The following is a 13556-nucleotide window of genomic DNA, read 5'->3' as shown; positions in this document are numbered from 1 at the left end:
TGTTTGCTTGTGAGTTATGTGTGTGTGTTGTGTCTGCTTTTGTGTGTGCTTTAAAATGATCAAATGTTCACACATTTATTTCAAGTCCAATCTTATATTAAATTACTATTATATATATATTCCATATAAAATAAGATTTTGGGGGCAAAATCTCAAAGAATGTGTTTGAGAAAGGTAGAATTAAGAAAAGTGAAGACAGAATGGAAACTTCACTGGATTTAATGTACACACCACCTCCCCACAGGGAAGACTTCATTGTCCATGTTGCATGTGAAGATCTTCTCAGACCATATGGGTAGAATTTCATTGTCCATGTTGCATGTGAAGATCTTCTCAGACCATATGGGACGACACGGTAGAATTTCACTCAACGCAAATTCGGAGCAAGCATGGTCAAGTAAACCATGGTCACCATCGCAATCAGTGCTCCATCCCCATGGACAATAGTGATGAAGGGAGAGTAGCAGAAATAATTGGAGTGGAGGAGAGGAACTTAAGCATTAGGGTCAGAGGTCACAGGAGGTGTTTTTTTACAAGAAAAGAAAGGGATGGCAGTGTGAGAATTAGATGTTGGTGCCTTCTCAAACAATCTTGTTCTCCAGGGCGGCGATCCTTTTCATCACAGCTTCCAGTGATGCTGTTGTCAAGGAAATAATGTAATAGTAGCATCCTAACCAGCTCTAAACATTTCTGATGCCTCATACATTCTGATGCTTTATACATTTTTGTCTAAACCTACACATTTTTCTTTTAGGGATGCATCAATACTAAAATTCTGGTCATTTTGATAAGCCGATAATGATTTTCATTTTTATGGATGATAACCAGTAAATTACCAATATTTTATATACTATATTTTTGATTTTTTATACAAATAGGTAAAAACGAGCATGCATTATTAGATTTCCAATATTGGCAGATATATATCCATTAAACCCAATAAAAATCAGCTTTTAACCAGTATGGTTCCACTATATTGTACACACCCTAATTTTCTTCTCTAATTTCTTCTCATACTATGAGTGCAAATGTGTTTTATCTCAAAACCTTCTTGAAAAAAAGGTACATCTCACCTCTCAGCATTCTGTAAATCAGTATTGATATTGAGCAAAACAGAAATTTGTGTAGAGTAAATTTTTAACCCGAACACAGGAAAGGATATATTTCTTTGTTAATGCCTGTAGTGCCTCCTCCACTTTTTTCTGGAACTTGACAATGGAATTACATTCACAGGGATCTTCCTCTGCAAGTAACAGGACAGCAAAAACAAACTCAGTTGATGAAATGCTAGTTTGAAGGTCATATTCATTGTGTGTGTATGTATGATTTTATTTACCCTGACAAACATTGATTTGCAGCTTCTTGGCAATTTGGTTCATGGTTTTGAAGTCAGCCGTGTAGAAGTAATGGTCAGTGACAGGTTCAGAGGCGATTTCTTTCAGCTCATCCTCAACAGCATTGCCAACACCCACAGCATACATCTTGAAGCCTAAAGCACAGACACAGCACACTGTAAAACACTCAGAACTCATACACATTGCTCTGTGCATTGAATTTCTGTGTGTGTGTGTGTGTGTGTGTTTTCCTAACCATTCTCCTTGGCCTTCTTGGCAGCGTCTCCAATGAAGTCTTGTGACCTGCCATCAGTGAAGACAATACCGACCTTTGCCACTCCAGGTCTGGCACCCTGGTTAGGAGTGAAGCTATTGTCCACTAGGAAACTGATGGCCTGGCCAGTCATGGTTCCCCTCTCCATATAGTCCATCTTTTTCACTGCTTCTTTCAGGGCCTTTTTGTTGTTGTAGCGTCCCAGGGGGAACTCTTGCTTCACGGTGCTGGAATACTGCACTAGTCCCACATGGGTGTTTGTCTCTGACACGTCCAGTTTGTCTATGATCAGGTTGATCCATTTCTTGACCAGCTCGAAGTTCTCTGGTCTCACACTCTTGGAGCCATCGATCAAGAAGACCACATCTATGGCTGCATTACTGCAAGCTGGGATAAGAGAGACAGAGGACATTTATGGTAACGCATGAGTTTCCTAACTGGGGTCCAGGAACCCCCAGGGGACCGCGAGAGGGTGCTGGGGGTCAACCAAAAATTTGAGAGAGAAAAACAAAATGATTTTACAAAATATTTTTTTTAGGGCTGTCAACATATAAGCTTAAGAAAATAATTATGTATATTAAAAAAAGTTTTTTTTTTTTTTAATTCATTTGGAAAATATAATTATTTATAAATGTAAAATCCCCCCAAATCCCATTAATTAATCTATTCATGGTCCTAGTTTTCAACAATAAAAAATAAAATCTGAATTTGCATACATTTGTGTAAAAAAAAAAAAAAAAATAGAAAAATCTCACCTTGCTTGTAATTATATAATATATAAACATAGTTTTACACATCTAACATTACTCTAATAGTGGGTAGAAAAAAAAGATATCACCTTATATCAAAGTAAATATTTCCCAGATAATATTTCCCAAAAATTTCTTTGGCTTCAGTATTGTGTCAAAGCCAATTATTTATTTATTTATAAATAATATTACATTATTCTTTTCTCACAATCAATTAATGGGTCTGTAGAGTGTAGAGTGAATGTGTTTGGTTAGTAGGCTGTGAAAGATAAAATGTCTCTTGGCCATTAAGAATATGATTCATCTTTAAAGCAGGGGTTTTATATACAGTACATCAAAAACGGCACATGGCTATGAAGTCTTTTACTTAAGTCTTTGACACTTACCCAACATTCATACATACTCACCGCTGCATGATCGGCCGTCGCCCTGAAGTGTATATCCCTCTCTGCAGGCACACTTGAAAGATCCGGGTGTGCTGATGCAAATGTGCTCACAGTCATGATCGCCTGTCACGCATAGGTCCGACACAACCTCTACCATGAATGTAACACACACACACCGGGTGGGGGAAGGAAGGGTTAGCGAGGAGAGAATTACTCTATGTGAAGTGGGAATTCAAGAAAATCAATGCGTTTTAACAATCTGCTGTACTCAAATGAACAGCAAATCTTTAAAACACACAGAAATATGTCAGAGACCCAGGCACCTGAGGCCTTCACATATATAAAAGTTTTGGTGTTAGTCTCAATGTTTTTTGTCTCAGGCGGCTGTTGCTCTGATCCAGACTTTCTACTGCATTGGTTCTCAGCCTTTTAAAGTTTGAAATTGGGTGAAAACTCTCTAATGTCAGCAAGCTGAGAAGCACTGCACTACAGCGACTACAATCACATCAGTGGTTACACATGCTTTTACTTCCTCCCCCAAAAAACCGAGTGCTGTGGAGCATCAAGCACAGGGTGGAGATCTATGTCTGAAGTTGAGATTAATGATAACATGCCCTATGCATACTCATGCCCTCTGTTTTATATACACCTTTAAATTCAGCGGCCATGGTGAGAACAGTCTCCAGACCTCTATTCCCTCCCCTTTCTTCCTCTCACCCTCCTCCTTCCTCTTACCACAGAAGGCTTCCTGGAACTTCTTGGTGAGCTTCTCAATGAGGCTGTAGCTCTCCACATAGTCAACGTGATCCTCGAGAGGCTCGCTGGCCATCTGTCTGAGTGTGGTCATGTCCACGCGACCAACTCCGGTGGCGAATATCTCAATGCCAGCCTCCCGCGCCCTTGCTGCAATGTCTCGGATGTTGTCCTGCGGTCTGCCATCAGTCACAATAATGGCCACCTGTAAATATTTATTAATGACATATTTTATTAAACTGACCTAAAACTGGCAATTTGCTCACTTAATAGTAGATTCATATGTTCGCCTGTGCCTAATTTATCGATTATGGATTACCTAATGCAAGATGCATGTTTAAGGGGCTTAACACTGTTAATGATGCTGATATGGTGGTTTTATGGGATTGCTAGGACTCTGACCTTGCTGATGTCAGGGGATTTGCGTGCTCCCTCAGCTTCACTGAAGGCCACGTTCATGGCAAACTGGATGGCGAGGCCAGTCATGGTACCGGTGGACAATGGCTCGATCTTGGACACGGCCTTGACCAGCGCTGCCTTGGTTTTGTGGGACTTTAGAGAGACCTCGTTCTTCACCCGACTGGCGTAGTTGACGACGCCCACGCGAGTAGCATCAGGCCCAACATTCAAACCGTCAATTACTTTGGTCAGAAAGACCTTGACCTGCTCGAACTCCGAGGGGCGGACACTTCGAGAGCTATCGATGATGAACACCAAATCAGTGGGTTTGGTGTTACACAAGCCTGCAGCTGGAAAGAGGGAAAGAATGAAGAGAATATGTAAATATGTGTGAATATATGGAGAAGAGAAGTCTCTTATGCTTACCAATGCTGCATTTATTTGATCAAAAATAAAGCAAACAGTAATATTGTGAAATATTATTACAATTTAAATTAACTCTGTTCTATTTGAATATATTTTTGTGATGACAATGCTGAATTTTCAGCAGCCAATAATCCAGTTTTCAATGTCACATGATACTCCAGAAAACATTCTAATAGGTTGATTTTTTTAGTTATTATTATCAATGTTAAATGTTGTGCTGCTTAATATTTTTGTGGAAACTGGTACATTTTTTCCCAGAATGAAATATAATTGTCAAAAGAACAGCATTTTTTTGAAATAGAAATCTTTTTGTAACATTATGAATGTCTTTACTGTCACTTTTGATTAATTTAATGCATCTTTGCTGAATGAAAGTATTTATTAAAAAAGAATAAATAAACTTCCTGACCCCAAACTTTTAAATGGTATTGTACAAATTGGGGTAAGGGAAGGAAAATAAGAGTGAAAAGCCAGACTGCAGTCTGCAGGTAACTTAATAAATGTACAGTGTTGGCCGTTCTCATAATAACTCCCATTGATTATACATTCAGCCTCAGGTATGCATACACACACTCTCGCGCAGTACAGGGCCTCTTTGTGTACAAATGTAGTGATATTTGAAACCTTAAAAACACATTTTCCTAGAGAACATACACGTTATATACAACCACTGGAAACATAACCCTAATTACCAACTTGATTGAGGTTTCTCTAGTATTTTTTTTAACAAATATACCAATGAAAATAAAACTAATAATTTAATTATAGATTATCTAAGCATACCTTTAGAACACAGAAAATTATCTTGAGAACAAGAGGAGATAATGTAATTCTACACAGAAGTTAAAATTACAAAAATGCTAGATCTAGGAAATTTAGGCTTCACAGTACACGCTTTTCGAGGTCAAAGGTCACATATATGCTTAACATTAAATTCTATCTTTAGGATATAATGTACATCATTTTCTAGTTTAGAGGTCACATATATGCTTAACATTAAATTCTACCTAATCAGAGACACCCAATTTAGTTCTTGCAGTCTCTACTAATGAGCTGATGAGTGGAATCAGGTGTGTTAGATAAGGGTGACATACAAAAGGTGCAGGGCAGGGGGTCCTCCAGGACAGGTTTGGGAAGCACTGATCTAAACTATTGTGTAAAATAAAAATACAGGCAAATATAATGATTTTAAGTAAAATCTTTCTACAAACGTGATAACTCGTGTGACAGCTCACCTAAAAATTTAAGTTCTGTCATTATTTACTCACCTTCAAGTTTTTCCAAACCTGTATGAGTTTTTTTACTTCTGTTGAACACAAAAGAAAATATTTTGAAGAATTTTGTTAACCAAACAGTTGCTGGTAGCCACTGACTTGCATATCTTCTTTTGTGTTCAGCAGAAGAAAGAAACTCATACAGGTTTGCAACAACAATGACAATATGTTCATTTTTGGGTGAACTATCCTTTAAAATCCTGCTGGTTGACCTTCCTTTTTTTTGCATGCTGTTCTTTATAGTTATGACTATGTAGCAAGCAGGTCAACCAGCACTAACCAGCATGCATTTCCATGCTTTTTCAGCAAGTAACACAATTTTTTTTGTGAGCTGGGATGAAGTTTGCCCTTTGTTACATATTCAACAGCAAAACATTAATCCTGTTGGTATTGGGTTTTTAGTATCCAGTGATAAATTCATGACATTGATGTTGTAGTTTTCTTACCCATAGCAGCAGCATTTCTCAAATCCATGGTGGCTTGAGCTCCCAGGATGCATAGCAGCATCACAAACCCCGGCAATGTCATACTGTAATGCGGCGTGAGTTCTAATGACCTGCTCGACAACCAGAGACAGACTGATTCACAGAGAGAGAAACGTACAGGTTATCAACACACACGTATTCACAAATACACACTTAGGTTTCGAGACGCCGCCCTCAAATCCATCTCCCCGAGGTGAACAGGCTGTTTTGGGGGGAGGGGGATACCTGCTCCGAAAATCCTAGAGTTTGGGTAGGAAAGACAAACACACCTTGATCTGTGTATATGTTTGTGTAAGGGAAACCGAGTTCATTTGGAGCCCTAGGAGGGGTCTCTAGCTTGGGGTTGAACTCAAATAAACATTAAGATGAATCTGTCTTTTCTGGGCACTTTTCCTCTCAAATTAATCTCACACACGCAGGAATTTATGCACAGGAATTATGTGGGAAGCCTCCGTGCCTGATCCAACACAGAAGCCTCTGTTCTGACTGTGTACGTGTATGTCTGTGTTTTTCTACTATATGCACCATGCAGTGTCTCGTATGTCCGTTGGGAAATGCGAGTATCCACGTGAGCAAATGTTGGCCTAAGTGTCTGTGTCAGTGCGTGAGATCAAATTTGATCACACATTTCTATTTGAGGTGTAGGCCACATTATTACCTATAAGTACAAAATAGTTAAAGATTTCATTCATTATTTTCTGTCACTGTCAAGTCTTTTTAAACCTTTTTTTCTATAGAACATGAAAAGAGGTATTTTGCAGAGTGTCCCAATGAAAATGAATGGTGACCACAAGATTATCAGTGTATGACTTTGATTTCAGTCAGTTCCTCATAAAAAGCTTATTGTATCATGAAATGCATTGCACAAATTGTATGAAAAACCTTTATGCTTTTTTTTTTTTTTTTGAACTTGACAGCCCTGGTTACCATCCGCTTTCAGTGTAAAGAAGAAAGCAGCTCAAACATTCTGCTGTTTTCTCTCCACCAGAAAAGAATGTCATATGAGTTTGGAACAACATAAGTGTGAGTAACCCTTTAAAGCTGCTTGTGAAGTACACAGGAACACTCCGAAAATAATTCCCCGGTAGTCCCGTTTGTCTATGTAAATGAGGAGCGGGTGTTTGTTTTATATATCGCATAATACAGCAATAAAGGTTTCTGAACACATACTGTTTCTCCTGCACCCATCCATCCCCAACCTGCCAAAAAAAAAAAAAAAGTGTGCAAATTGTGCCAATGACTTTGACGAGAACATTAAAGTTTTTTTTTTTCTAGCACCATCTGTACCACACTACAGCATGCTCAAGTCTCCTGGAAAAAAGCTTGAGCTATTTATAATTCTTTTTGAAAAATAAAAAATAAAAATAAATGTGTAGCTATAAACCAAATTAAGTGGAAACTAAAGTAAATGGAACACACTGAAACATTTTAAGGATATCATAAATATTTTAAATTCTTTATATATAATTTGTCATGTATCATTGAGGATGATGTGAAAATTAGAATTTTATGAAATTATGTCAAGCAATTAAAATGGTTATTACAGGGATTCAATTTCCCGTCTTTTCTTACGCAAACAGCTTCAGGTTACTATCTCATAATCATATAACAAGATCTAGCTTCTGACTTTTGACCTAATGATAAGCATGACAGTGGTGCATCATAGAAATGTTGCTGTTTAAACCGAATGCCTGCCTCCCTTCACCATGCTTCCCCTGCCAGTAAGGACACAATAATCAGAAACACATAAATCAGTTAATTACTTTTAATGTGTGAAAACAAAGATGCAAGCATAGCCATGCCTGTTTGTGTTGCATGTGGTTGTTAGCATGCATGTGAATATTTGTGCTTAATATTTGTGGTTTAAACCCAAAGGATTTTTTTTTTTGGTTTGCATTTTCCATCATAAAATCATGCCAATCAAGTATGCATTCATTTTAAGCCTCATGATAGGAAGGGGGGGTGTCTTCTGCTTTCATCTTGACAGCCTCATTATAAGAAGGTAGCTTCACCTGTTAGTCAAAAACAAAACAAATATCCAAATGTTTTATCACAACATTAGATAAATTGATATTATTATTATTAAATAACAATATATAGTTGATCTATTTGTGTTAAACAATCTGCATCTGTAAAAAGGTGTCTGCAGAATGGAATGAGCAGTGGTTTGGAATTGGAGTTTAAAATAAATATGTAAAAAAAAAATGTACATGTTAAACAACAACACTAAAACTGCTGAATTGTGTGACACCAAAACAAACTCTGCTATAAATGCACTCACTGTCACAGTATTTCCAGTGTCAACAGCGACAGCAGCCATCCTTTCTGCCTTCAGGGCATAGAAACACCTCATTGACACATGAAGGATGTACACCTAAAGAAAACACAGGGATACTAATAAAAGCCCAAATGCACAGAATTATTCAATACCTATAAATGAACACACACTTATATGTAAAAACCATCTAGAGGGCAGTTTAACTTCCCTCTACCTTTTCCCAAATCCTTCTCAAAGACAGAACACACTTTATGACTGGCTCTATACATCACATTCATACCTCAAATCCCCCTTACATTCCCTTTTCTACAGCTGAAAAAGCTTTGCTTTAGACTCTACAAATCAGACCAGCAGACAAAACAACACTGTTTGAATATAGTTGTATGCGTGTTTTTGCAGGAGTTCATTTTTATAGGATGATTACATATATCATGTCATATATCCACTACCATTCAAAAGTTTAGGATCTGTATGATTTTTTAATTAAATAATTTATTTTTGTTATAAAGAACATTTTTGTTCAGCAAAGATTAATTAAACTGCTCAAAAAATGACAGTGAAGATATTTATAATTTTACAAAAGAAAAATGTACATTGGTTGCCACAAAACATATTAAGCAGCACAACTGTTTTCAATACTGACAATAAGAAGAATTGTTTCTTAAACACCAAATCAGCATATTAGAATGATTTCATCATGAAATTCAGCTTTGCCATCACAGGAATAAATGACATTTTATAGAAATTAATTTAAAATTGTAGTAATATTTAATACTATTATTAATAATAACACTTTCCATAATATTGGACACTTTCCAAGATATTGTCAAATAAAACAACTAATACGGATATACAAATAAAGACCAACACAATTGATCAATAATATAGTTTTTACTGTATTTTTGATCAAATAAATCCAGCCTTGGTGAGCATAAGAGACTTCTGAACAGTAGTGTAAAAACTTGAAAGATTCAATTAAAAAATCTTGGCTGTAATGACTTTTTAAAAATATATATACTATATTTAAATATATTGAACAAATACATTTCTAAAACTCATATTTTATGGTTTAAATGTGATTTCAAATTCCATTTTCAATATAGTATGAGACTTTTGAAGCCCATTATACACAAACTTTCACACACGTGTAGGGTTTATACCTTCAGCAGTATGTCCATCATAAAGAGAACAGAGTACCACATGGTGAAATGGCCAATTTCCTCCTCATTCAACCTATCGACTCTCTTCTGACACTTCTGTTAAAGACATACAAACAAGTACACATTAATTGGGTACAATTATGTTGAAATTGAAAGCTGAATAGCCATGCAGTTGTCATGAAGTCAACATTTAGTTTTTTGACAAAATGTTATGGATCTCACTATAGCTTGCAGCATGTCTCTGTAGCTGGGGGTCCCTGGCAGACCCCAGGCTCCATCAAACAGGGACAGAAAACTCAGACTCAGCTCCACAAACATCATCAGCACAAAAGGCAGCACAAACATCGGGCCCTAATACAGAGAGACACAGGTGTTGAATTTTCTTTCTATCACACATTCAATCATTCACATCTGTTATAAAAAAAAAAATCTGTTATAGTCTGATCAGATTTTAAATGTGTAGTTTGGAGAGAGCACTAGGATTTTGTGTTTCACCACATTCATAAATATTGAGACAAGCTCTCTTTCTGGAAGCTGGGTAAATATTGGTGTCGGCTGCAGAGTTGAAAATCTAAGATGCACACTCGCACACGCACATGCATACACAACCAATAAAACAAAAACAGACCAGACTTATTTAAAGGGTATCACCTCACAAATTGTTACATTACAAATTTAGTATGTATATTTGACTTCAGTAGCACTGATTTATTATTATTCTTGTAAACTTCCCAATGAGTATTTATTAGAGCAAGTTATTTGCTGTGCTAAATATTATGTGCATTCAAACAGCACAGAAATCATAGTATAATAATGGCATAAATATTTAAGTTCAGGTTAAATTAAAAAAAAAAATTTTTGTAAGAGAATGCATGAATAAAAAAAATCACGTTAAAAAACTGTGCCATCATAAATCAAACAAACAAACAGATAAATTGTGAATTTACATTTTGTTTCTATTGAAATGTGGTTTAGCATTGTATTTTATTACTTTGCATGGGAAAATGAAACTAACACAATGTTCTTCCTGTAAGCTGCTGTATTAAAAAAAGCATCAACAAAAAACACAACACAAAAAAAGAGATTTAAAAAAAAAAACTATACCTTAAATGGTATATGATCATTGGATCATGTATGTAACTACCAACTGCAATTCACCTTATGTAATATTTAATGTTTTTACAATAAAAATATATATAAAATGTAAACATTAACTATAAATATATATATATACTGTATATATTTTTATGTATTTTTATTCAAATGTATTTTGTAATGTATCACTGTTTTTACTCATAAAACCACATTTTAATTTATTCCTATGTATTCCTCAAACTTATTTAACTTAATATATCACTGTGTTTTTTCCCTCATAAACCACACTTCCATTTTTTTTATGTTTAGAGTATAGATGGGAACGGTCTTTTTCAGTCAATGGCAATAAACATGTACACAGTACCTTGCGTTTAGAGAACAGGACCAGCACAGCAGAGATCGACATCATGACCAGCATCAGAATGTTAGTGCTGATGTCAACTGGAAAGAAACAAATAGAGAGAATTTTAATTGCTTCCAATTTAATATATTCTATCATTACTACCTCATCTGTTATTTTCATGTTTGTTTTTTTAAGTTGTGCAAAATGATTAATCATTTTATGTCTTATACGGAACAATATTTGGTCAAATGCAGCATTTAGGGATTTTTATATTGATTTTTTTAACCGAAAAACTAAACACCAAAGTTGTTTTTAATATTGTCTTATTTTATATATATAATATATATATATATATATATATATATATATATATATATATATATATATATATATATATATAGTATATATATATAAATATATAATATATAAGTTCAAATGAATATTTGAGATTCTTCTTTACTTCTCGGTCACTAATCAAATGGTAAATTTTTGATACTGATCATGTGAACTCTTGGGACAAAACTATATGAAAAAATATGCAATTCTAAAATTCATTAATTATTAATACAACTTTTGCAACCCATTTAATGTCTGAATGAAGTGGCTGAGTGGTGTGAAGGGAACTCACAGAGACGCTGGCCCCTGGTAGCCTTTGATTCATGATAGGGGACAGAAAATGCCTCTTTATCCAATGAAACCAATAGAATGATGCCCGCCAATTTCAGCACATTACCAATCTAGAGAGACGTGCACACACACACAGAGGGTACAGATGAAATGAATGGGACAGAATGAATTCATAAAGGTAAATGTGTGTCTCAGTTTGTGTGTATTCTGGCAGCCAGTGTGTTTGGTCTCTCTCCTCCGAGCCAACACCAACAGAACAAGTTACACAAGAACAGCGGTTCATTCAGAAAAACCTGTAAAAGTGTAAATGACATAACATAGACACAACCTTCTCCCTCAGCTAGATATTCTATGGAGGCTTTAAATACAGTACGTATTTATTCCTAAACCGATGTTGCTCACAATTATAGACTATGGTTTAAGTATTCATAAACTTATTATAATATTCTAATTAAAATTGGAACATTGTTTTCTCACTCATTTTTTTATTATTTTTTAATTAAAACTCCCCGGCCCACCGTTTTCATAATATTCTAATTAAAATTGGAACATTGTTTTCTCACTCATTTTTTCCCCCAGATCATGATGTGAAAGTGTTTTTTTTTTTTAGTCTTTGTATGTTGTTTGTTAATTTAGTATCTGTTTCAGATAAAGAGATGGCTAGTGCTGTACAACAAACATTGTTAAAAAGAACGGTCAATATTGAATCTCAATCTGTGGCTCAGTAACTGACTATTACTTCAAATGGCACCAGCTTCCTGTAAATGCACAAACTTCTCCATTAAGTGTATGCACTGAATAAACAAGAAAAAAACCATACCAGTGTACAAAACCTTGATATATATACACTCTAGGAAGTAGGAAATTCTCTAGAACTATTGCAAACGAATTTCCCTGCTATTTTATACTAACCGGAGTAACTGCAAACAGTTACAAGAAGTGGATTAGAACAGGACAGCAGTAAAGACACTAACTGTGACTATATAAACACACATTGTATACAGTGTCTGTATGTGTTTGTATGAAGCTGTTACCAGATATAAGATGGCAAATGAGAGGGTCGCCGTGGTGACATGGCAGAAGAGGGTACGTGTTCCAGACATCTTTCTCTTCGTCTCTTTCACAATTACACAAACCAGCTGAAATGTTACTAACACACATATACATGTAAGTTCCTGTGTGGTGGCCACGGCTTCCTGTATACTTTCTGAGAACTTGATCATTTTTGATATCTTATTTTAATGATTTTTATCAGAAGTTCCTCCATTTCAGGCTTCACATTAAATTCTGTAGAAGGATAGATTGCATTTTGACGCATCATAAACAACCCTAAATATAGATGAAACATTGATAAGAAGAAATTAAACTACGCTGAAACCACAAGTTTTTTTTACCAAGGCATGTTAATTTCTTTAAGTAACTGTGCAAATATATATATATATATATATATATATATATATATATATATATATATATACACACACACACACCACACACACATATAATATATATACACACACAAATCTATACATGAATAAATAACAGTTAATTATCATTTCATTTGTTATTTTATGTATTTAATGTATATTTTATGATCATTTTGTATTTTTAATGTATTTTTGGTTTATCATTGATTTATACTTTATGCACAAACTGTAACATCCTTTTACGATGACTGAATGTCATGAATTTGTTCCTCACTTAACAAGACTGAAGTCATTTGATATGCTAGTATTATAAGGTCAAACTGACAAGCAAACATGCCACAGACGTTTACTTATATCACACTACATTTCTCACCATATCTGCAAGCACCCAAAGACAGGAAGTGGAAGGGAAGTAGAGCATGCACTTGCATATGTGTTTGAGTTTGTGGTGTAATGATCATGTTTCTGGCATCTTTTCAAATTTTCTTTGAACAAATACACCTTTGAAAAAAAAAAAATAATAATAATCTGCCCTGCCTTCACTCA

General features: G+C 35.3%; 2 protein-coding genes across 3 annotated transcripts; both read right to left on the bottom strand.

Annotated features, from left to right (window-relative positions):
- Positions 1-380: 380 nt before the first annotated feature.
- On the bottom strand, positions 381-6211 carry LOC109110958 (matrilin 1). 2 transcript variants are annotated; one of them, XM_042777053.1, is made up of 8 exons: positions 6042-6208; positions 3899-4245; positions 3479-3701; positions 2765-2893; positions 1591-1995; positions 1337-1489; positions 1163-1243; positions 381-631 (listed from the first exon to the last, which is right to left on the bottom strand). In XM_042777053.1, the coding sequence occupies exons 1-8, from the start codon at positions 6121-6123 to the stop codon at positions 582-584; spliced, it is 1470 nt and encodes a 489-aa protein (XP_042632987.1). In that variant the 5' UTR covers positions 6124-6208; the 3' UTR covers positions 381-581. The 2 variants fall into 2 exon arrangements, with proteins under 2 accessions (XP_042632987.1, XP_042632988.1); XM_042777054.1 differs by lacking the exon at positions 2765-2893 and having other exon boundaries at positions 6042-6211.
- A 1620-nt stretch (positions 6212-7831) lies between these two features.
- LOC109110960 (lysosomal-associated transmembrane protein 5-like) lies at positions 7832-12774 on the bottom strand. The gene is made up of 7 exons (XM_019123909.2): positions 12618-12774; positions 11585-11693; positions 10978-11054; positions 9741-9869; positions 9519-9614; positions 8362-8454; positions 7832-8092 (listed from the first exon to the last, which is right to left on the bottom strand). The coding sequence occupies exons 1-7, from the start codon at positions 12684-12686 to the stop codon at positions 8018-8020; spliced, it is 648 nt and encodes a 215-aa protein (XP_018979454.1). The 5' UTR covers positions 12687-12774; the 3' UTR covers positions 7832-8017.
- Positions 12775-13556: the final 782 nt, after the last annotated feature.

Source organism: Cyprinus carpio, chromosome A19 (assembly GCF_018340385.1).
Source record: "Cyprinus carpio isolate SPL01 chromosome A19, ASM1834038v1, whole genome shotgun sequence".
Classification (NCBI taxonomy): Eukaryota; Metazoa; Chordata; class Actinopteri; order Cypriniformes; family Cyprinidae; genus Cyprinus; species Cyprinus carpio.
This window is presented reverse-complemented; position numbering and strand designations above follow the sequence as displayed.